At 53.2% G+C, this 23,452-nt stretch overlaps 1 protein-coding gene and 1 pseudogene across 7 annotated transcripts in view; one reads left to right on the top strand and one right to left on the bottom strand.

Annotated features, from left to right (window-relative positions):
* Acot11 (acyl-CoA thioesterase 11) overlaps nucleotides 1–23,452 on the bottom strand; it is a 59,287-nt gene that overhangs the window by 31,288 nt on the left and 4,547 nt on the right. For 2 of the 7 annotated variants that reach the window (XM_055628915.1, XM_055628907.1), the window contains exon 1: nucleotides 15,781–15,909. The exons of 1 other annotated variant lie outside the window; for it this stretch is intronic. In XM_055628915.1, coding sequence (XP_055484890.1) covers nucleotides 15,781–15,813 — 33 coding nt within the window. In that variant the 5' untranslated portion in view covers nucleotides 15,814–15,909. Of the gene's footprint in view, nucleotides 1–15,780; nucleotides 15,910–16,314; nucleotides 16,391–20,670; nucleotides 20,735–23,452 lie in introns of those variants that run through there. 4 more of the 7 variants (XM_055628913.1, XM_055628910.1, XM_055628914.1 and 1 more) reach the window with 4 other exon arrangements.
* LOC129692380 (transmembrane protein 256-like) lies at nucleotides 6,756–9,315 on the top strand (annotated as a pseudogene).

A 23,452-nucleotide genomic window follows, 5' to 3' on the forward strand; every position in this document is an offset into this window, starting at 1 on the left:
ACACACACACACACACACACACACACACACACACACACACACACACAGTTGGTGGAACTGTTTGGGAAGGACTAGGAGGTATCATGAGGGATAGGCTTTGAGGTTTCAAAAGCTTCCTGCTATTCCCAGTTCCATCTCTCCTAGCACTGTGACAGCCATGGACTCACCCTCTGAAACTATAAACAAACCCCTCAGTTAAGTGCTATATATATATATATGATGCCTTTGTCGAGGTGATTTTGTCCCCATGTAACTAAGTAAGTAAAAACAGAAACTGTCCCCCAAAAATAATAAAATTGGGGGAAATAAGCACCGGTCAGGATACAGAACAACCCCTTCGCGCCCAGGCAGAAGTGTAGAAGGGGTGAACACCTGCAAAAGGCCATTTCCTGGGAAAAGAAAGTTGACCAGAGGGTCTGGAGCGTGCGAAGTTCTTGCAGAAGGCCAGAGCTCAGTTCCCAGCACCCACTCAGAAGGCTCAAAATCACCTCTAACTCCACTCCAGAGAATCTGACGCCCCCTTCTGACCCCCATGTACAAACCTACCTGTGTACATGAAGTAACTGCTAAAGTTAAACAGAAACACCTTATGTCTGAGCACTCTTACTCCTTGTATAGTCACAAATTATTTTTCGGAAAATTTTTAAAGAAATCAAAATAGGTCTTCAAAATTATTCATGTGTACAAGCTTCAAGTTCAGTAAGAGACCCTGTCTCAACAAATATGGTGGGGAACAATTTGAGGAAGACACACGGTGTTGACCTTTGCCCCCATCTGCCCGCACATAGACACACAGAAACCCACACACACACACACACAGAGCGGGGGGGCTGGGCAGAAAGTAGAGCATGCAGGCATGACATCTGGCACGTGATGGAAGCAGAAACACGGATTACTAGTTCCATGTCCTCACTTTCCTCATCTTTCAAATGGCCCTTGGCCAAATACTCTTCAAGACCTTCCAGCCATGAAAGGCTTCCCTACAGGAAGAGCTGCATGCCAAGGCCTCCAAGGCACGTACACCTCCCTTCAACCCTGTTCTCCATGGTGACACTGTTATTTAACTACAAGAGTATTAAAGGAAAAAAAAAAAAAAAAAAGACACACAGAACAGGAATCTTCTTGACTCCTGGTACCACAGGGCCTTGGGAGTAAGCCCAGCTTGTTATAAGCAAAAAGTCTGGCTTGTTGTGAGGCAAATACAAGAGTTTGTTCAGTGGGTCCCCAATTCCAGCTAATGCCAACCATAAGCAGGAAGAACGCAGGCCATAAGGCCCTGCTCCCTCACCCTATACGAGAACACAGCAGAACATCATCTGTCTCCCTCCACCCCCAAGGATAAAAATAACCTCATCTGCAATCTGACGCCTGCCGGGCCCACCAAGGAGTTGGCAGGGGACCAGATCAAGCACAGGGCTATTGTCTGAATGCAATCCCACACACTCACATCGTCTGATCCACAGACAAATACTGGAAGCGCTTTCACAGACAAAATGTGCTAGAGCCCAGAGAGGTTCCACACGGGGCCCAAAGAGCCAGCTTTATGTCTGGGAGCCAGGACTGAGGCATGCCTCTTCCTGATATCTGCAGCCTTTGTTCTGGCATCTTGATGCTGAGAAGGCCTTAGAAATTAACTACTCCTATCGGGAACTATCAATGGGGAAACAGAGGCAAAGGAGGTCTCTGTCCCAGGTCTTAATCGGCAAAACCAGCAGTTCTTGGGCAAATCATCAGGGACTTACTTCTTCTGAACTGAACTTTTCAAAGAAGCCACGTCTATACTGAAGGTCCTGAAAATGGCTGGGCCTTGGCTGATGAACACTGTAACTGTGGAGAGATGGACAATCCTATTTTGGTTCCTTTTCAGAGGCCAGGGAGAGAGGTGTGGGGACAGGGTCTCTTTTTGTAGCTCAGGCTGGCCTCGCACTCATGACTGTGCCCCTGTCTCAGGGCTGGGATTATAGGTATGTCAGTAGCCTGTCCCAAAGCTACTCACAATCATCTTGACACTTGACCCAACATCATCTTAACTACCAGGAAGCCTCTTGGGGTGTGTCACTAACCCAGCTTGACTATCTGAAGGCCACAGCACTGGAGCCCACCTACCTGACGCCTCCGGCGACATATTACATCAACACTCGGGTTTAGTTTTTTTGTCTTGTCTTGTTTATGTTTTTGTTTGGTTGGTATGGAGCGCCTTTAGGAGAACAGACATACCTGCCCCCATCTCCATCCAAGGTGTTGTAAGGATTAAACACAGATCTCTGAAACCACGGGCGCCTGGCTCTCAGTGGGAGAGGCTGAAGAGCAAGGACTAGCTAACTGGACATCACAGAGCCCGGCAGCCCATCTCTCATGCTGGGGAATAGGAATGTAGAGAACGAAGGATCTGGACTCTGCAGATGGCATTTGAGTCTGGTCCAGCCTGAGCGCCCTACCTCCTGTCCAGCAGCCAGCAAAGCCACTTCTGCCTCTGGGCGTTTGATACCACCACGGGCAGGCCAGGCCAGCACCCACACCTACATCTGGGTTTCCTGAGAGGCCTCCTCACGTCCCTTCATGTCCTTCTACATGGATAGTGATGGTCTTGAGGCCTGCATCAAAACTTTCTGAAACACTGTCTCCTGGCCCACCACCAAGGAGGGAAATGCCGGAAACGACGCTTTGTCCACCTACAGCTCTGGGGAATGGGAGGGCGCCTCACACCAGCTAGACAGACCCTGCCCAGGTAGGAAGCTGCAACCCACCGCACTCCCTCCAGCAGCTGTCTAGCCCCAGGAACAGAGGGCTCGCTTCCTTCTGTAAACTCCTGTGCTATCCAGTCCGTCTACCTCCCTCCCACTTCCTCCATGCCTCCCTGTGGGCCTCCTGCCTCAGGCTGTTTGACACTGCGCCCCCCCACCCCCACCACCATCACCAGAAAGCCTAGAAAGAGACTGGAACATTTTGAGCACAAGCAGTCGGACCCCAAATGTAAACTTAGCTGCCTGTGTTCCCCAAAAGACACTCTGACCACACCCGGCCCAAAACCCCGCTGGCATCCATCAACTCCTCCATTCAGAGCCCTGGCACTGAGGTGGGCCATTCAGGGGGCTGTGTAGGTAGGAAAGGCCTGGCTTCTCCCCATGAGAACTCTTCACACCCTCCCGACAACAGAATGCAGCTTGCCCCTGCCTCTGGGTTACCATGGCAACAGGAAGCAGGCATTAGGGCAGGGCAGGCCCTGCCATCCTGCAAGCCACCTCATTTACCCTGGAGCTGGGCACAGCAGCCACAGATGTCAGTCACAGTTCCTTCTGGGGAGCAGACGAGAATGAAAGGTAAGGAGTAGAAAAGGAGAAAGAAATAAAACAATTGGAGAGAGAAAAGAGACAGGAGGGAAAGAGAACAGAAAAGAGATGTCAAGGGGGAAAGAAACAGGCTGGATGTAAGAAAACAAGGAGAAGAGCACATGTACAGAAAGAGAGTGAGAAAGAGAGAGAGAGAGAGAGAGAGAGGGAAGAGAACAGGAAAGGGGCCCCTCCTGATCCCCACTCCACACACACATTCCTGGGCCTGAGCTGTTCACAGCTTTGGAGATTCTGGGCAGCTTAGACTTCCTGCCCCAGGAAGCTGGCAGCCTAGCTGGGCCCCTTCAGCTGCTCTCTGGGCCCTAGAGCCCCCCCACCCTGCTAAGGGATGGTGCCTTCCCCCAGCAAGTGGGGCCCCTTTTCCCACCCCGACCCCACCCAGCCTGTGTCCTCCAGCTCAACCTAACTTAGTTGTCCTGTGTTTAAAAAGCCATTCCAAAGAAGCACAGCAGAGCGGTGGAAGCAGGGGTCATGCCTTACCAGCTGAATGCATCCTGTCACAGGGAGTGGGCAGGCCTCAGAAAAGGCCTCTCTGCCGGTAGGAGACACTGAGCAGGGCCAGGCAAGCTCTGAAAGAGGCGGGAGCAGACCCAGCACAGCCAGCCCTCCCTGTGCTTTCCCCTAATTCCAGGTGTTTCTCCCAGCCTCCTCTAGCCCAGGCGAGCTGACAGACTATAAAACAGCCTTGACCTGTCCTGGCCTCACAGCACCCAAACATTCCCCACACTGCATGAAAGGGACCTGTGCCATGAGAAAAGCTTGCTGAAGAAAAACCAAGCAGCGGAGAAAGACAAATACAAGTTTGGGGGTGATTGGCAAGAGGTCTGTGGCCAAGCCCAGCAGGCTCTTGGTACTCTGATTTTGGCCTTGCCTCCGGTTTGCTGGGGAGCCATAAGCTGTAACTTAGGCCACTCTGAACCTCACTGTTTACTTCTATAAAATGGAAACTCAGTTTCACAGAAAGGAGTCAGAGTGCTCAGACCAGGACCTGACCCACAGGAAGTACCCCAAACTGCCCCGCTTTGTGTTGTTAAAAAGGCAAGGCACCACAGAAAGACAGCATCAGCCCACAGGTCCCAGGGGTAAGAGCCATCCACTGAGAATGGCCAAGCGGCCTCTGCAGAACACACTTGGAAGACCTGTGACAGTAACATTCACTCCCTCTCCCCTCACACATGCCCAGTCCTACCAATTGAACACAGAGCCTGTCTCCATTAGGGCTTCATTCCCAGACCCCCAGGAAGGAAACAGCCTCTTGGAATCAAAGTCTGTGATTACTTGAAAGCAGCTGGGGGTCGGTGGGAACAAGGTAGGCCGGGCACTGGGGGGAGCCCCTGGGCCATGAATAAACTGTCTTCAATATTTTGCATTTGTATGGAGTGGAAACATCACCGGTGCCCAGTGAGACGAGCCTGGAGGGGTTTCCCGAGGAGCCCCACGCTCCTGTTCTACACAGTACTGCATGGAATGGCTGGAGTGAAGGCCAGCCTGGCCATCAGCAGTTGCCTGAAAGGCTGGATGGACAAAGAGTTGAAGCAGAGGAACCCGAATCTGTCACTACCTCTTTGTTTGGGGGCTGGTTACACGCAGGGCTGGTTCTAGCTCAACGGCTGCTTGTGTGAAAACAGCCTCATGATTTCATCTGTCCACAAACTCAACTGCGGCAAGTCCTGCTGCAACCAAAGCGTACCCTGTGGCGGCTGAGGCTTCCCGCGCCAGCAGGGTGGGAGAGCAGAGGCGAGGAAGGACTGACTCAGTGCGGAGGAGGCAGCCCCAGGCTGGGGTTTTGTTTGAGGCCCAGCCCTGTGAGCAGGAAACCAGAAGGGATGGAACTGGTCCCCAAACAGGACAGACAGCCAGGCTGGGGGAGAACAGCGAGGGCAGCGGCTCTGTGTGGCCAGGGCTGGGGTCTCCAGCCGCGGGTCTAAGAGCTGGAAGGGTCCAGGTAAGGTTAAGAGCACTCCAAGTAGACAGTTAGAAAGAGACCAACTCTACAGATCAGTGTTTGGCTCTGTTAAAACCCCCATTCGGTTCGGTTTTTTCTTTTGCAGGAAGCTGGGAACAGAGCACCGGGGGAAACAGTTTCTTTTCCCATGACAAGCAAAAAGGGGACCAGACCATTTAAAGAAAGAAAGAAGGAAGGCACAGAGCAGCTAGGAGTGTGGCTCAGCGGGTCCAGCACTTGCCTAATATTCGCAAAGCTCTGGTGGTTTGGTCCCCGGGAGAATCAGAAGTTCAAGGTCAGTCCCAGCTACAAAGCCAGTCTAAGGCCAACCTAGTCTATACAAGATCCAGACTCAAGAAGAAAAGAAAAAGAAAGAAGAGACAAGACAGGGAGTGTGATGGAGAGAGAAGGTAATTTTCCAATTTGAGGCAGAATTGGGGGAGGGTTCCTGCTGACATCTGGCTGAACGTATGAGTGAATGGGAGGGAGCAATTATGAAAGGCATGGCGGGGGGAGGGGACCCAGACAGGAGAGGATGCAAAGCCCCAAGAGGATAGCTGTGGTCATCCGAGGGTGATGGGTGAGGAGTCAGGAGGGTACCCTGGTCCACATGGCCCAAGGCTGGGCCCATCCCCAGAGTGCAGATTTGACTGGAGTCTGTAGATGGAGGGAGATGGGACCTGCCTTTCAGCTCTCTTCCCACTGGGGGCGTGCAAGTGTGTGTGTGTGTGTGTGTGTGTGTGTGTGTGTGTGTGTGTGTGTATGTGTGTGACCTGCAGGATGAGGAGAGGCAGGGAGAGTCCTTGGTGTTGCTGTGTTGCTAGCTCCTGGGACCACACCTGGGCAGGGCCTGCCTATCCAAATTGTTGGCCTAGGGCAGATTTCTGCATTTAGCAGTACTGCTGGCTTAGAGCGCCCATGCTCACAGTGAGAGATAAGGATGGTGGAGCTTGAAGCCAGGAGAGGGACTAGCACTGAGTTGGGGGAGGCCAGAAAAAAAAAAAAAAGGAAGGCTAGGGATCAAGAATTTTCCAGTTATTATTAAACATTCAGGGGATGTATCAAAGCTCTGATTTGCAGCTCACTGTTGAACTGCTGAAAAGGGGCTATACACCTACAAACCAAGCAAAAAACACCACCAGCACATAGGGGCATCTGAAGGTCACTGGAGTCTACACCTGGAGTAGGTTAAAGGGTACCAGGGCCTTGTGGCTCCACCTTAAGAGAAGGTGGAGTCTAAGCCTCTCCCCTGGGTCTGAGTCACCTTTAGTGACATTTCAACCAGTGCCTCCGAGATCAGACCACAGGAAGCTTGTTGCACCTTCTAGGCCTCCTGGAACTGTCCTTCTGGGGGACCTGGCTACCAGGTAAGAAATCTGACTCTCCTGAGACTGTCACAATAAAGACTCCACACATGGGTGCTCTGAGCGGCATTCCCAGCTAAGCCCAACCTTGCAGCCATGCCCACCATGATGCCATACCTGACTCCCAGTGAGCTCACCCACAAGCGAAACGCCACCCAGTAACCTCCACCTGGGCCCCACGGAGCACATGAACCGCCCTGAGGAGCTCTGCTCAGCCTTGCCCGAGCTTCCAACCCACAAATCACAATGTATCACAAGCCAGCAGGTTTGCTAAGCCTCGGAGAATCAGGGCTGTTTGCATTGCAGCCCTGGAAACTACAGCAGACACATTCCCGGGAGAGGATGTAGGCAAGGACACACACAGGAGAGGGAGGTATGAAGGAGAATCCTGAAGAAGACCCAGGGACCCTTCAGCCTAGTGCAGGGCGAGCCCCAGACAAGCTCCCTGACATGCTGAATGGCAATGAAGGCAGATGGGAACAGAGAGGAGGGGAAGGAGTCCAGTCAGAGTGACTTAGAAAAAAGATGAGAGGCAGTGGGGGAAGGGGGGTAGGGGGTGCTTGGTAGGGACCTGAACAGCTTTGCTTACGTGGAGGCTGAGAAATGCTGGAGCTTGTTCACCTGCTAAGGGGTACAGCAGTGGGAGGGGTCCCCCAGAGCCAAAGAGCTGCCCACAGGAGAGGTACCTATCATCTAAGAAGCCCTTGTGTACAAGCTCAAAGGTCATTTTATGCTGAGCCCTTGGGCAACCTCTTCATCCTCTGCTCTACTCAGTAAGAGGTAACAACGAGCCAAACCGAGCATCTGACGGAAAGGAAGCGTGGGCAGGAGAGAGAGAACCTACACACACCATGCCTAGCCGGTAAAGGGCAAAGGGACAGTCACCCACCCAGCCCAGGAACTACTGGGAAGCAGATCATCAGCACATAGAACTGCAAAGATCCTCTCAAAGTTGCCTTTTGGCTCCCAGCCAGAGCTGGTATGACCAGTGGGTCCCCTTGGAAATCTTTCCAGATAAAGACATCCAAACTATCACCACTATCACCACGCCCCATCCAAAGGGCCAAAGCAGCAGGCTCAAAATCCATCCTGGAGTGAGACACCTTCTCAGCCCTGCCTGCCCTTTACCTGTATCTTCAAAGGCAAGGGGAGGGCTGGACTGGGCTGACTCAGAGGGCCTCAGGGCCCTGGGAGAGGCTGAAAGAGGCTGGGAAGCAACCCGGGCTTTCCCTCCACATGGACTCCCTTTCAAGACGGTCCCTCCCCTCGCCCCAGTCATTAAACCTTTGGCTCACCACTTGCTCACGTTTGAAAAACATGTATGTATTATATTTTATTTATTTATGTGTATGCAGTGGTGGGGGAGGTGTGCGCAGCAAGCATGTGTGAAGGTCGGAGGACAACATGTAAGAGTCACTTCTCAGTTCTTCCCTGTCCCCCGACCCCCAGCATGTGGCTCTCAGGGATCGAACTCAGGTCGCAGATCTCGGCAGCAAGCGCCTTTACCCACTGAGCCATCTCACCAGCCCGGCCGCTTGCTGGCTCTTAAAAAGAGTGTCAGAGGACACGAAGCTGCTCAGTTTCGGGGACCATCAGGACCCCACATTCCCTGTGGCCGGGAGATCGGAGAAGAGAAGCAGCCAGCGGGGTGGGGGTAAAAGTGCTTGCTGCTCTGTGTGTCTGTGTATGTGTGTGTGTTTGTCTGTCTGTGTGTCTGTGGAGGGTGGGGGGGCTTCCCACACACACATGAGAACCTGAGTTTAACCCCGTGTTCACACAGAGCCAGCTACTGCCAGTGGGCCCCAGCGAAGGGGCAGGCGGGAAGGGTTAGCGACTGGAAGGTCGTTTCAGCATTCTGGCTGCAAGCCTGCCTCCAGGTTCAAGGTGACAGTTTGCCTCAAGGAAATAAGAAGAGTGAGAGAGCAGGACACTGATGTAGCCCTCTGGCCTCCGCTAATGCGCACAACACATGCACACAAAGAACCAGTCAGAATCTCTCATCTACGCACACACACACACTTAAACACTCAGACACACACATATATACACACACAAACATATACACCCACAGACACACACTCACAGACACGCAGGCGTACACAACACACACACACACACACACACACACACACCCCGATCTGCTCACAGGCCCTCTTCCGGGGAAGGACAAGGTGCTGGCCTGCTCCCTTCAGGCCTTATAAAAGACCTGAAGGAGGACCACCCACAGCCATGGCCGGGCAGGGACTGCTTTCCGCCGTCTGGGTGCCTTGTCTGGAGCTGGGGCCTTGGGTTTGGCCTCCTACGGGGCACATGGCTCCCAGTTTCCGGATGCTTACAGGAAGGAGCTCTTTGACAAGGCCAACAAACACCACTTTTTGCACAGCCTGGCCCTGTTAGGGGTACCCCATTGCAGAAAGCCCCTCTGGGAGGGTTACTGCTAGCCTCTGGAACTACCTTATTCTGCACGAGCTTTTACTACGAGGCTCTGAGTGGAGACACTAGCATCCAGAATGCGGGTCCTGTTGGAGGCAGCTTGCTAATCTTGGGCTGGCTTGCCTTGGCTTTTTGAGGTCTTTTGTTTACCTGCCCAGTCCTGGCCTTTCTGGTAATCGGGCCCAGAGGATATGGGGCGAGGGGGTGTTGAAGCAGAAAAGAAATAAAAAAAGGCACATAAAAAAAAAAAAAAAAAAAAAAAAAGCCTGAAGGAAACGAGGACCACGTGGCTTTGAGAACCGGGACTGCCTCATTGAGACCCAGGGGCAGCTCCCCTTTAGTCCTCTGACCCAGGCCAAGCCACACCCCAGGGTGGCTCACAGCCTGTTCTCAAGTCACACATAGGAAAAGAGCAAGGAGTGGGCAGACGTGGACATAGGCCCTCAGCCCCCGACGAGCATGGGGAGCAAAGGTGCAGTCGGGGCTCCTGGTTTGGGGCTGGTCCCCTAGGCCCTGAAGGGCCAAGGAAAGGTTCACACAGCCCTGTTCTAAACTGTGAGGTGAATGTGCACACAAGGAACACCCTGAGGAGCACAGCAGTGAACGCCCTCTTATAACCCAGTTCTTGGGAGGTGGAGGCATGAAGATCAGGAGTTCAAGGCTAGCCTCAGTCTCATAGTTCCAGGCCAAGGTGTCTCTAACACCAAGGGGAGAGGCAGAGGGTGAGGCCAAGAGGAGGTCAGCATGCAGCCGGTCTTCCACACGGTGGCCCTTACCGCACTCTGTGGGGGTTCCGCACGCTCAACATCATTTGTTCCTCAGCAAACCCTTCCGGGGACAGGTTTCCCTTCAGTGCTGGAAAGGAGTTGAAGCCAAGCTGTCTGCAGGACTTGCCTGAGGCCCGAATATGGAGCTGAGGTCCTGCCTTCCTCACTCCAACAGCTGGCTTCACCCCCTGGGCTACCTCAGGTAACACTGATCACCCCGAGGGTGGCAAAGGCCACGAGGAGGCTCCTGGAAAAATACCTCTATCATGTGGCGAAGGGGGCCAGAGAGCCAGTCTTCAAAGGGTCACTCAAGGTTTCCTTGTGACATGGGCTCTTTCCTGGCTCTTACCCCCACCATTCAAGTGCTTCTGAAGATCCCTGCATGCTCCCCTAGAAAGACTAACAGGCTAGGCTAACTGTCATCCACTCCAAGAAGTCTCTTGACTCATGAGGGCCACCTCAGCCTTCTTTTGCCACGATCTAGCCACAGTGAGCTGTCTTTTTCAGTTTATGCCCTCCTCAGTTGTCCCATCAGCCTAGGGGCACTGAAGGACAGGTCTGATCTGGCTCATTCCTATGTCCCCAAAGAACTCTGGTCCTCTTTATCATTGCCATGACTTTAATGTCATCTTCTGCCTGCAGAGAGGTCACTCCTGTAACAGCAGGGACACACACACACCCAGGCCTGTGGCCAGGGGCCTGACAGAGGACCCAGCTGACCGCACAATCTGTCCTGGAGCCACAGGACAGGGCAGACCTAAAGCAAAGATGTCAGGCCATGAGCTCAGCCAGGGCAGCCTAGTTCAAGGTGAGAAACCACAACACCCAGGGCCCTGGCCAGGCAGAGCTGGGGTCAGGCAAGATTTTTATTTTTAATTTATTTGTTTTTCTCTTCTGTGCATGAGTGCCTGCCTACATGTACATCTAGGTACCTAGGCTGTGCCTGGTGCCCGTGGAGCCAGAAGAGGGCGTTGGATCCCCTGGAAGTAGAGTTACAAGTGGTGGTTAGTCACCCAGTGACTGCGGTGAATAGAACCTGGGTCCTCTGAAAGAGCAGTGAGTGCTCTTAACTGCCCCTGCACAAGACTGTTTAATTCTCTAACTAGTTCAAGGTGATGTAAAGTGAGGGCCCTTGGCCTTCTCTGTAGAGCCAGCTGGACACCAGCAGCCTTACACAAAGCAGTTATGGGTTTAAATAAGCCTGACATTTAGCAGGGCCTCAACAGAAATCATCATTTTACCATCTCACCTCACCAAAAAGCCCTGCCCCTGAACCACGGCGGAAACCCACAGACAGATGAGGAACAGGGGTGATTATTTACCCAGCCAGGGACATGCAAGTTCTGTGGCTCACCAGTGTCTCACATGCAAGTTCTGTGGCTCACCAGTGTCTCACACGGGTTCGAACAGAGGCCCACAGAGGTGGATCAGGCTCACGGATGGGGGGCGGCCTACACAGGCAAAGCTTGTCGGTCGGTGCCTCTGGGGCTGGTCTCTGGACCCTTCCACTCAGGAGCAAAGTCGTGGGCAGCCCTCTCCCAAGGCTCTAGGAGGACAGTATGGCTGCACTACTGCAGCAGGCACGGGGGGGGGGGGGAGTACCGTAGCCCCAGACCCCCACGTGTGCGTTGTGGAGTTGGCTCCAACAGCCTGGGTCCCCCAGCCCACACAGTCAGTGGACAGGGATCACAGCAAGGCCACTCACTGGGGTTGCAGATGCTTTCATGGCCAAACCAAAGCTGAAGAAGGGCCCCCCAGGCTAGCAACTGCCCAAGCCCAAGCACATGCTCTAGGGTCTTCCGGGCTGGTTCTAACCCAGCTCCCTGTTATGAGAAGCAGAAGGTAGCTGGCACCATTGATTGAAGGCTCGCCAATCAACGAAGAAGGCCAGGTGCTAAGCCGAGCACCCACCAGGGATGTTGGTGAACGCCTTCAATCCCTACACTGGGGAGCCAGGGGCAGGCAGACCTCTGTGAATTCCAGGCCAGCCAGGGCTACATGGTAAGACCCTGCTTCATAGAAGAAATTAATTAAAAACAAACTAAGCCAGGAGAGCAGAGAACCTCGAGAAAACTCACAGACGATACGACTCAACTACAGTGCCTCGAACCTAAGCCAGCTGGCAGCTGCTCCTCCCAGGCTCAGGCCACTCAGGCTAAGGCTCCACTCAGCAGCTCAGAGGCCTGGCACAGTTTCCTCAGCCCAGATGCGCCTCCCTGAGACCCATCCCATCCCCTCAGCCTCCAGATGCCATCTACCCCGGAACGCACCGCCATTCTCTCAGTTCTCCAGGGAGCCCGAGTTTAAAGCCCTTCAGTGTCCCATGACATTGTGTCACTTCTCCGTCCCTGTGTCGTCTTTTTGGTTTGGTTTGGTTTGGTTTGGTTTGGTTTGGTTTGGTTTGGTTTGGTTTGGTTTGGTTTTCCAGACAGGGTTTCTCTCTGTAGCCCTGACTGTCCTGGACCTCACTCTCGTCCAGGCTGGCCTCAAACTCAGAGATCTGTCTGCCTCTGCCTCCCGAGTGCTGGGATTACAGGCGTGCGTTACCGCCACCCAGCCCCATTTCATTTTTAATATAGGGCACAAGAGCATTCTCTGCTTCAGAGTGATGAGGGCAGGTGGCCCTCCCTCGTTATTATTGCTACTCGCGGCACTCACGGCACTCACGGCAGGTTTCCATTGTCATGGTTTGCTTGCCTTTGCTGTCGCTCCTCAACTAGCTCAGCAGCGGGGAGCCATGCTGTCAAGGCATATCTGATCCAGCAACTGCCACACACATCTATGATAACCCCTCAGTAAAAGGAGGGAACGAGAGAACGGGCATTGTTCACTCTGAGGCCGGGCAGGAGGGGGAGTCACAGGGGAAGTGATGACTGAGCTGGGTTTTGAAGGTCATCTAAACGGATTGAAAACACTGTGGGTGCCTTCCTGTGGCTGAGCCTGGGGTCCACACGCAGCTCCTGAACAAGCCGTTCATGGTTGAGCCTCAGTTCTCCTCCCCAGAGCCTTCCAGGACTATCATGACCCCTTCAAGCCCACGGGGTCACCCATCCACTCAGCCACTTAGAGCTCCAACTGTATGAAGGGCATTGTCATTTTCTGTCTACAGGCCTCCCTCCCCTGCCACGCCCCTGCCACGCCCCTGCCACACAGTGAATATGCACGTGTGTGCACCCATACACATGAATGAGGCCCTCTCCACCTTATTGCTTTGGGGGCAGGGTCTCTCACTGAACTGGAAGCTGACCATTTTCTCTAGGCTGGAACGTCAGCCAGTTCCCAGGATCCATCTGTCTCTACCCTTCAGTACTTTTTGAGTAGGTGCTTGGGATTTGAACCTGTATCCTCTTGCTTCCTCATCAAGTGTCTTTACCCACCAAGCCAACATCCCAGACCTGGAAATGATATTCTAACCCAAGCCTAACACCATGGCACATACTTGTAATGCCATTACTCAGGGATCTAAGGCAGAAGGCTCAGGAGTAGGAGCTGCATAGTGAACTATCTCAAAACAAACAACAAGAGAAGAACAACAGGAAACGGATGCAGGGAGAGGGAGAGAGAGGCAAGATTCTAATCCAAACCTCAACATGCCCCGGGCTAGACCCCTAATGAGGCCGAGGGGATGAAGCTTAGAGAAGCCCTCCAGCTGTCCCATCACCATTTGTGGAGTCAAAACAGTTCTTAAGCCCCTTTGGGAGCTGACCTAGACCAAGCTAGAACTGAGGATTGGAGGTCATCTTTGGCAACATCTTCATCAAATTTAAGGCCAGCCGGAGCTACATGCAACCCTGTCTCAAATAAAAATAAAAGTAGCTCAGTACCAAGGAAGAGAAAATGTCCCCAAACTCTCCTTTTTTTTCCCCCCGTAAGAGCAAAGGAAATTAAGAAGAGGCCACAGACATTCAAGATCTGCCAACCAGGTACAAGTTCAAAGGTGGTGGCCAACGTCATTTTAAACTAATGTGGGGTCCCTTTGACCCTGTGACCCAGTTTCCACACCTAACAGCCAGCTCCATCACCAGAGGCCAGATGCTAGCTGAGTTTGAGTAAGGACTTGGGGTTGGAATACTGCTTGCCAGCCTTCACCTGGCTAAGCCTCATGTCCAGAAAGCTTGGCAAGCAGAGCCACTGAATTCAAATCCCAGCTCTGCCACTTCTGGCCTCTGTATCGCTAGACAGGCTACCGACCCCTCTGAACCTGGGCTATGTCTCACGTGCGATAAGTGTGGAGAAAGAAGAACAGGATGCAGAGAGTATTAGTTACTTTTCACATGGACACAACCAAATACCTGACAAAGCGGCCTAAGGAAGGCGGGGCTCACGCTTTGAGGAAACACAGTCTCTGAACCCAGTCAAGCTGACAGTAAAGATTAGGCCATCTCAGGGATGGCAAGGTGGACCTGCGCCACTGAACTGAGCAAGTTCACATGTGCATGCACTGAGCGTGCACCTGGCAAAGTCAGGGCATGAAGACACTCTACCCTGGGCTCAGGGGACAGAAGGAAGAGGCCCAGTGGCTCAGATTCCACCCTGGGCATGACTGAGAAACTGCCTGCCCACACTCATTCCCTAGGTATCCCCTGGCCTCCGACCAGGGCTAGGTCACCAGACACTGGGCTAGAGCTCACCTGGGTAGGAGACACGGAGCTACAACAGCAAGCACCCATCCCTATGAGAGCAGGGATCTCTAAGAGTGCATGGCGCCACGAGAAATCTAGGACACTTCCCAGAGGAGGCGGCCTCCCAGCCGAACCCGAGGGCCGAGAAGGAAACTGCCAGAGAGACAGCAGGCTAAAGGAGGTGCAGGGAGGCCGAGGTCCCTGTCCGAAGGTCCAGAAGGCATGGTAGCTGGAGAGAGCCAAGGTGGCCCACTGAGGCAGAGGAAACCAATCAGTGTGGTGCTGCTGGTGAACACAGAGGGATGGCTGGTGGGGCCTGAGGAGAAACCTAGGCCAGAATGCCACTGAGATGGCGACCTGCAAGAAAGTCTGAGCCGGTGAGCAGGTATCACAGTTAACTTTCCAAAAGCAACCTTTACCGCAAGAGCAGATGGAAGGGACTCGGGGCCGGGCCGGGCAAGGCTGCTGCGCTGAGCTGTAGCTGCTGAAGAGACAGGTAAAGCATGAATTTGTCCCACGGCCCTATTTAAAGGGCCTTTTCTGAAATGTCCTCAGTTGGCAACCATTCTCAGCCAGCACCGGCTGTACAGTTTGTTCTGAGCCCTTCTCCAGGCACCAGGCCAAAGGCCCCCAATGAGCCGCTGAGCACTTGGGAGTTCTGGGACCTCAGCACCTATCTCAGCTCCAAAGTCCCAGTTAGAAGGTTCCAGGAAAAAAAAAAAAATACTCCTAAAGGTCACGCCATAGGACATTCTCCACATGGCCTTTCCCTCACATGGTCCTGCTGTACTCTCCTGTTCTCGCCTTGAGCGCACACAGCCTCACGTTGTAAATTCTTCCAGGTCGGTAGCCTCGGACTCCTAAGCTGGGGAAATGAAGAGGCACAGAGCCCGGAACTCACATGGCATGGCATCAGGATTGTGCACAGGACACAGACACACATGCACACATAAACACACACACACACACACACATACACACACACACACACGGGGCCACAGGACTGTGCACAGAACACACACACTCAAGCAAACAGAATTCCAGAACTTGCTACAGAGGATTCCATTCCACACAGCCACAACTGCCAGCCTGTGGGAGCCTACTACCCCCGGGACCCTTTGGGGAGACTACCAGTTGTAACTTAAGAAGTCTGTGGGTTCTGCGATTTCTCCTTCCAAAGAGGACTACAAAACAGACAGCGAGGACTGAAGATGCAGATCCTGAGGAAAGCATCTGCCTCTGGGCCCCACAGCGGGAGACCCATCCGGCTCCCAGTCCACCCTGTCCCATGGTCCATACCCTTCGCAACTGGTTTCCCACATTCTGGATCATTGCTGCTCCGCCGGCTGGACTGCCAGGCCTTGGAGGGTCTGTAGGCTCTCAGAGGGCAGCTGGTCACCTGAGCCCCCGGCGGCAGCCAACAGCTCCAAAAGCAGCCTGCGCCTCCCGGCTCCTCCTCCCAAGCTCACCGCCCTCCTAAGCCAGCTGTTAATAGCTCCGCCCCATGTCCTGGCCTCTCCTCAATCCACCCTCTGTGCCCCTGCCCCCAACCCCACACCTACCAGCTGGGTCACAGCCCCATGGGGCCTGATGCCCACCTTCTGGAATTACCACCCTCTCTTTTATGCCTCTCAACCCAGCCAAACTCCAGCCCCGCCCCCTCACCGCCCCATTCCAGCCCCCTACCCGCTGCCCTTGGCTAACAGACCGCCTCCGAGATCCCAGAGTTCCAGCTCTCTTGCCAGCCATCCTATCCGTCCGCAAGAGGGCAGGCTGGAGAGTGGCAGGATGCCAGGGAGTTGCCAAGGCCTCCTAGAGAGACACCCGACCCACCTGCCAGGATTTCACCTTTCAGAGTGCTGCCCACTGGCTCCTGGGCGCATGATGCCCGCATCAGGCAACTGCTGAACTGGGTCGGTATACCAGCCGCTAACAGCCACTTCCTTATAAGCAGGCAATTCTTCCAAATGAGGCACCTGCCAAAGTCCACCCAGCATGCCACGCAGTGTGATCCAAGGTTATCAGCAAGTGAAAGGCCCTCCATGTTCCCTTTCCTCCATCACTTCTACAAGAGGTTAGTGGCGGAGGACTTGACACTCACAGTAAACAGGACGAAAAAGGCTTGGAGGCCAAAGGGGAACAGGTGATCAAGGCCGAGCATAAGCCCTAGAACATCAGACTCCTGCTGCGTGTAATTCAGGCTTCCTGCTGGTCCTGACCACATCCCACAAGGACTATCCCTGGGGCTGGGAAGGGCTACATCCCAGGCGCACAGTCAATATGAAGTGGATGGGAACAGACCAGCAGAAGCTTCCTCTGCCCTCTTCTACTACCAAGGTAAGTAAAATGTCCTCTGCCAAAGGCCCTGAGTTCACTCCCAGGTCTCTGGGCAAGCCCTCTCCTCTCTCAAAGCCTTAGCTCTAGGAATCCAGGAATTCCAAGGAATTCACACCCTTCCTGGTGAGTGCTTGTCATCTTTCAGTACTTCCGCAAACTGGAAACTGAAGTGAGACCTTGAAGACGCCAATATGAGCAGCAAATGTGCTGAATCATGCCTGTAACCCCAATACTCAGGAAGCTGAAGCAGGAGGATGGCTATGAGTTCAAGGGCAGCCTAGGCCACATGTTGAGTTAGTTTCAGGCCAGCTTGATCTATAATACAATGTCAGACACTGTCATTGAAAGAGGGGGGGTGGGGAAGGATGGGGACTGGAGAGATGGCTCAGTGGATAAGTCCCATTTGATGCCCAAGCATTCAAATACATGAGTCTACAGGCTCCTTCTCCTTCAGACCACCACCTGCTGCCTTGCTCCTCTTCCAGAAGAGTTAAATTGTGTTCTGGTACCCACATCAGTGGCTCACAAGCATCTGTACCTCCAGCTCTAGGAAACCCGGTGTCTCTGAACTCCACAGGCATCTGCATCCCTGTGCCCATATATACCTGGAGGCAGACTCGCATGCCTACACCGAATTAAAAATAGTAAATCTTTTCTGAATGGGGCTAGAGGCTGGGGCGATGGCTCAACTAATAAGGCACCTGCTGTTGCAAGCATGAAGGCTTGAGTTTGGCTCTTAGCACCCATGTAAAAAGGTGGGTGAGTGGTGTGATCCCAGCACTAGGGAGGCAGAGAAATTCAACATCCCTGGGGCTTTCTGACCAGCCTAGCACACAGAATGGGTGAGCTCCAGGTTCACTGAGAGACCCTGCCTAAAAAAATAAAGTGAGGCCATGAGATGGCTCAGCATGCAAAGGGTGCTTGCTGCCTGTGCTGGCTGGAGTAAGAAAGACCCTGTAGGCTCATATATTTGGATGCTTGGGCAACAAGGAGAGGCACTATTTCAGAAGGATTAGGAGGTGTGGCCTTGTTGGAGGAACTGTGTCACTGGGGGTTGGTTTTAAGGTTTCAAAAGCCCAAGCGGGCCCAGTGTCTCTCTCTTCCTGCTGCCTACAGATGTTGTGGATATAAACATTTTTTTTTTTTAAATCCCAGGTGTGGGATATGAGACTGATTCAGATTGTCCACAGCAGCAAACTATTTGCCTTGAACAGGCTCTGAGAGGGGCTGTTTGCCAGCAGACAGTTTAATTCTGAAGACTCTGGAAACAGAGTGAATGCCAGATCCCAGAGAGGCAACCTAAAGAGAACAGCACAGAAAGACATAGGAAGCATGTAGAATTTTACAGAGACAGGTTGAAGAGAGAACAAGCTAGACACAGGTGAAGACAGAATGAGCCAGAGAAGGAGCCAGAAGATTAGAAAATATTGCCAGAGTTAGTTTGTGGCCAAGCAGAACAATTCAGTCAGAAGCTGAGAGAAGCCAATTTGAATCAGTGAGCTCAGAGAGGCATTTTGAGCCAGAACAGCTGAGTTGAACCAGCCAGCCAGAGTTCAGAAAGAATTAGACAGGGTGAGCTTATTTAGCAGTAAGTCTCAGAGGCTGAAAACATTCTAGGCCCAGATTGTTAGATTGAACAGAGGCTGGAAGCTTCCAGGACTGGGCCTAGGTTAGCAGATGGAGGCAGTAAGACTCTGAAATGATAATTACATCAGGAGAACCTCAAGAGAATAAAAGTTACTCCTGAGGTATGGGGACCACCAGCCTCAGCCCAGCACCTCCACCTTAGACATGGATGAGCTGAAGCCCAGAGATGGAAAATGAAGCTTGAAAAGACATACTGTCTGGAACCACCAAACCTTACCCTAACCTCAGAGCTGCATTCACTTGGTCCTGCCACAAGGCACACAGTAGGAGAGGCCTCACTTAGACCTCAGAGAGGACTTTCATCAAGGCTGAATCCCAGGAGAGCACAGCAGAGAACTACTACATCTTTCTACAGAAGCTCCGCAGCTCACAGAGCTACGTCCTGTCTGAACTGGTTCCTACAAGCCCTCAGTAGTTCTAGCCCTACAGATATGTTACCTCAGTCATCTACCTCCCTTCGAGCTCACCTGAGTCCCAAGGGCAGGGACATCTCCCTCATCCCGGCCCCTACCCCAACCCCCAGACCACAGTGCCCTATGCAGATGTCTGTCCTAGGTCCTACAAGGACCCAAACTTCAGCCTGCTTCAGGGCCACCCAAAGGGTCCCTCAACATCCAGGGTACTGGGTCCCACCCACGTTTTTTGTTTTTCTTTTTAATTTTAGACATAGTGTCCTGCCAGCATGTATGTCTGTGCACCACTTCTGTGTCCCACTTGTACTGCTAGCACCCTTCCAAGAGGACGTCAGGTGTCCCAGAGCTGGAGTTACAGATGGATGTGAGTAGCTCCTTTGGTGCTGGAAATTAAACCCCGGTCCTCTGGTAGAGCAGCCAGTTCTCTTAACTGCTGAGCCATCTTTCTAGCCTCCATACACCATGTCAATAGATCAGACGTTAAGCCCAAGAACTTGCCTGTCTATCAAAATCCCCACAGGTGTCGACTCTGCTGGACCATTAAGACAGATCAACGGCACATCCCAGTGGGAATACCATGAGGCCCAGAGACTTGACAGGCTGCCGCCACAGCAGCAGCAGCAGCAGCAAAGAAATGCCACCATCTCCAGGAAACCCCGCTGGCCGCTCCTCAGTGGTATGCATGGGAGCGTGCTTTATAGCCCTGTATCTCTCTGCGCGCTGGAACTCGCGCGCTGGAACTCGAGCCCAGGGCACTGGGCATGGGAGGAAGACTGTGTTCCCCTCCCTGGTGCTTCTTCTCTTTAGTTTAATTGGGTTTGTGTTTTAGTTCGGTTTGGTTTTTTTTGGTGTCCCCTTTCTGACCTCCAGTAAGCCAGCAGTAGAAACGGGAACAGACTCAGGGAACACCCTGCCCCTTCACAATGAGAGCCTTGAACACAGTAGGTGTTGGCTGAGCATCTAACAATGGAGGAATCTCACACGCAAAGCGGGGGAGGGAACACTGTGAACGGAAGCACACGCCTGAATGGACACCTGGTGAAATGAACGCGTGCAGGAACACTGTCATCCTCTCAATCCCCGGCCTCAGGGGCCCTAGAGTGTGGCCCGGTAGATTAAAGGAAGCTCAGAGATAAAGAAGGGGGTGGGGCATCCATGTAGGGAGGGACCAAGAAAAGAGCAGGAAACAGAGGTGACAGTATTCAGAGCCAGGCCCTCTCCGAAAACCCACCCTTTCTGGGGGGGCGGGGGGGGGGAAAGCCTATAAAGGAGAGCAAGGGGAAGCCCACTTATTGGCCCAGGGAGAGGACAGGTACTGGGAATAGAGGTGGAGAGAGGGGGGAAGCCCACCGGAGGAGCAGTGTTCAGCCAGCCCTTCTTCACACCATCCTGCCTGGTAGGTTCTAACACACCCATTCGAGTCTCTGCCAGCTACCGAGGAGCGTGGGCCTCCCACGTGGCCAGCTGCGAGGGTCTGGGCCAGGCCCAACTTCCCTCCGCTTCAGCTCAGGAATTGTTCTCCCCTCTCCCTGTGCCGAGTGAGTCATCACAAGGTGCGCTTGGGGAGTCAGAGCCTTCAGGTCCCCGGTGGCCGGCGTGGGGCCCTCCCCCCATCCTCAGAGGCCCGCACCTAAGCAGCCCTCGCCTGAGTGAAGGCCAGTCTCCGGCAGGCAGAGACTGACCTGTCCTAGGAGAGCCGTGCAGGAAGTTGACCCACGAGGCTGAGACGCCAGACGCCAGAAGGGAAGGGGCGGCGCGCGTCGGCAGGTCCACGCGCGCGCCGCAGTCTTACCCAAGCGCTTGGACAATCCTGACCCCACGGCTGGCGGAGGGGCCGAGCCCGGGACGCCTAGGGTGCCAGAGCAGCTGCTGTGGAGGCTGGAGCTGAGCGGAAGCTCTGGCTGCAGAAGGAACGGCGGGAGTGGCCGACGAGTTCCTGGGCCAATCTGTGCCCTCCCTCCCCTGCCTGGAGCGGGTGCGACCGGCGCCTGGGGCAGCGGGGTCAGCAGATCCCAGAGATCCAGGACCCCGATGGGAGATGTACCACAGGCTCCCAGTGGTACACACTAAAACCCCAGAGCTGTCAATCCCTAGCCACAGGGCAGAGGTGGAAAAGTGGGTACCTGGTCGCCATTGGAAGCAAAAGCTGACTGCTACTTCTATTTTGTTGTTTTAGTTTTCAGAGACAGGTTTTTGACGTGAAGCCCTAGCTGTCCTAGAACCAGCTCTGTAGACCTCTGTCGTCCTCCAACTCACAGAGGTCCACCTGCCTCGGCCTCCCGAGAGCTACTTCTAAAGCCCTGTCTATTAGCCTGAGTATTAGCTCAACCACACCCTTGCCTTTTCCGGGTCCTGCACCGTGTGCCAATGAGGTGCTAAACAGAACTCCCAGGATACTCTTAGGATTATCGGGGCGTGGGGGGTGGGGAGAGACGTGAAGATACACGGAAAAAGAGATGGTTGAGAACAAAGGCAAAGGCAGCACCACCCATGGACCTCCTCACTCAGTGAGTGCCACTGTTAACAGAAGGTGGCTTCTGTTAACAGGGGGTGGCTTCCAGATAGACTAGAGCTTTTGATGAGTCCCCCCCCGCCCCCGCATCCCTCCATCCCCCCCATCAGTGTGGTATTTACACAGGATGGACACACCCGTAGGACTGGAGGGCCACCTAAAAGATACCCACCAGTGTTCATGTTTGGGATACTGGCTCATCTGTCAGACCCAGAAGGGACCAGAGAAAAAGCAATGGAGAAACCGAGGGGAGAGGAGGAGGACTTCGGCAGTTCAGTGTATTGTATAGGGAGGTGGGGCCTGGAGGGGCTTGTCCCTCCACAGACACCCAAAGAGGCCCTTGGGAACTTGTCCTGCCCCAGCCACTCTGGGGACAAAGGGATAGCTGTTTGTGAACTGAGAGCCACCTACTGCGGCTACCCACACTGGGTCCCAGAAGCCCTCCGGCGGGGGACCTCTGGAGACAGCAAAGGTCCTCCCTGGTCACTTGTATGAGCACGCTCTCAGGGCACACTGAGAGTGAGGGTTTCACAGCCAGAGCCACAAGTTTTGGGTTTTGGCAGCAGTCAGACACAGACCAGCTCTGGCTCAGTTGGTAGCATTAAGGCCCAGCCTCGGCTCAACAGATACCTATGTGTCAGTGACGGCAGATGATATGTGGGAATACTTTCCAAATGCAGACAGGGTTAGGGTTAGACTTGGCTCGGAACCTTGCCAACCGTGCCTAAGTTAATGGACCTGCGGCTCACAACCTAGTTGACCATTTCACATGGGTCAAATATCACATACTCTGTGTTGCAGGATATTTGATCACGTGGTAAACTGGGAAAAACCTGTTTCTTGTTGTGGTGCGTCTCAGCCCTAGCACACACCTTTAACCCAAGAGCTTTCTGTAAGCCAGAGCTAAATAAAGTCAACCATGGGCCAAGAGTGGGAGCAAGCCAACAGTTGACAGGGAGTGAACATAAGAAAAGTCAGGAAGGAGGGACATTGAGTTGAAGGGTATTTAAGACAGCATGAAGGAAAAGGGGCTATTTTTTCCTTCTGGGACCTCCACTAAGTAGGAAGGTCATCTGGGTGTTACCTGGCTCCTGAGGCTTCATTTGTAATCAAACTTTGGGGATTTTGCTTAAAAACAACAAACCTGCATATCAGATACTTGCATTACAATTCATAACAGTAGCAAAATTACAGTTATGAAGCAGCAGCAAAAATAATTTTATGGTTGGGGAGTCACCACAACATGAGGAATGTATTTAAGGATCATGGCATTAGGAAGGTTGGGAACCACTGGTCTATAGCTTAGTTAAAACTGTCTTGTAGGGCCAACAAGATATTTCATCGAATAAAGATACCTGCCACCAAGGTTGATGACTTCAGCTCAATTCCTAGGACCCACATGGCCAAAGAGAGAACCGAGTCCCACTTGTATGTTGAATGGCTCACCTCCCATAGCTTAAGCTCCAGGGGGATCTGATGTCTCTGGCCACTGAGGAGACCTGCGCTTGTGCCCACATACCCTGGCACAGACACACAACTGTCAAATAAGATATGTCTTTGGGAGTGGTGAGATGGCCCTGCAGACTTGTCACCAAGTCTGCCAACCTGAGTTTGATGCCTGGAACCCACATGTTGGAAGGAGAAAACTACCTCCCAAGAATTGTCGTCTGACCTTCACGCACACACACACACACACACACACTCCCCATCACGCACCCACAGGCTTCACAAGATAAACAGAATTTAATAATTTTGTTAATTAATTTAAAAGGGTGTCGTGGTGCACACTTTCAGCCCCAGTGCTGGGCAGACAGCAGCAGGAGGATTTCTGTGAATTCAAGGGCAGCATGTTCTACATAGTAAGTTCCAGGACAGCCAGGGCTATGCAGAGAAGCCCTGTCTCAAACACAAAACTTTGTGGTGGGGGAGCCTTTAATCCCAGCCCTTGGGAGGCAGAGGCAGGTGGGTTCTCTATGAGTTCAAGACCAGCCTGGTCTACACAGTGAGCTCAAGGACAACCAAGGCTATGTAGAGAGACTAGGTAGATAGATAGGTAGATAGA

This window comes from Psammomys obesus, unplaced genomic scaffold (genome assembly GCF_907164565.1).
Source record: "Psammomys obesus unplaced genomic scaffold, mPsaObe1.curated_primary_1811, whole genome shotgun sequence".
Taxonomy (NCBI): domain Eukaryota; kingdom Metazoa; phylum Chordata; class Mammalia; order Rodentia; family Muridae; genus Psammomys; species Psammomys obesus.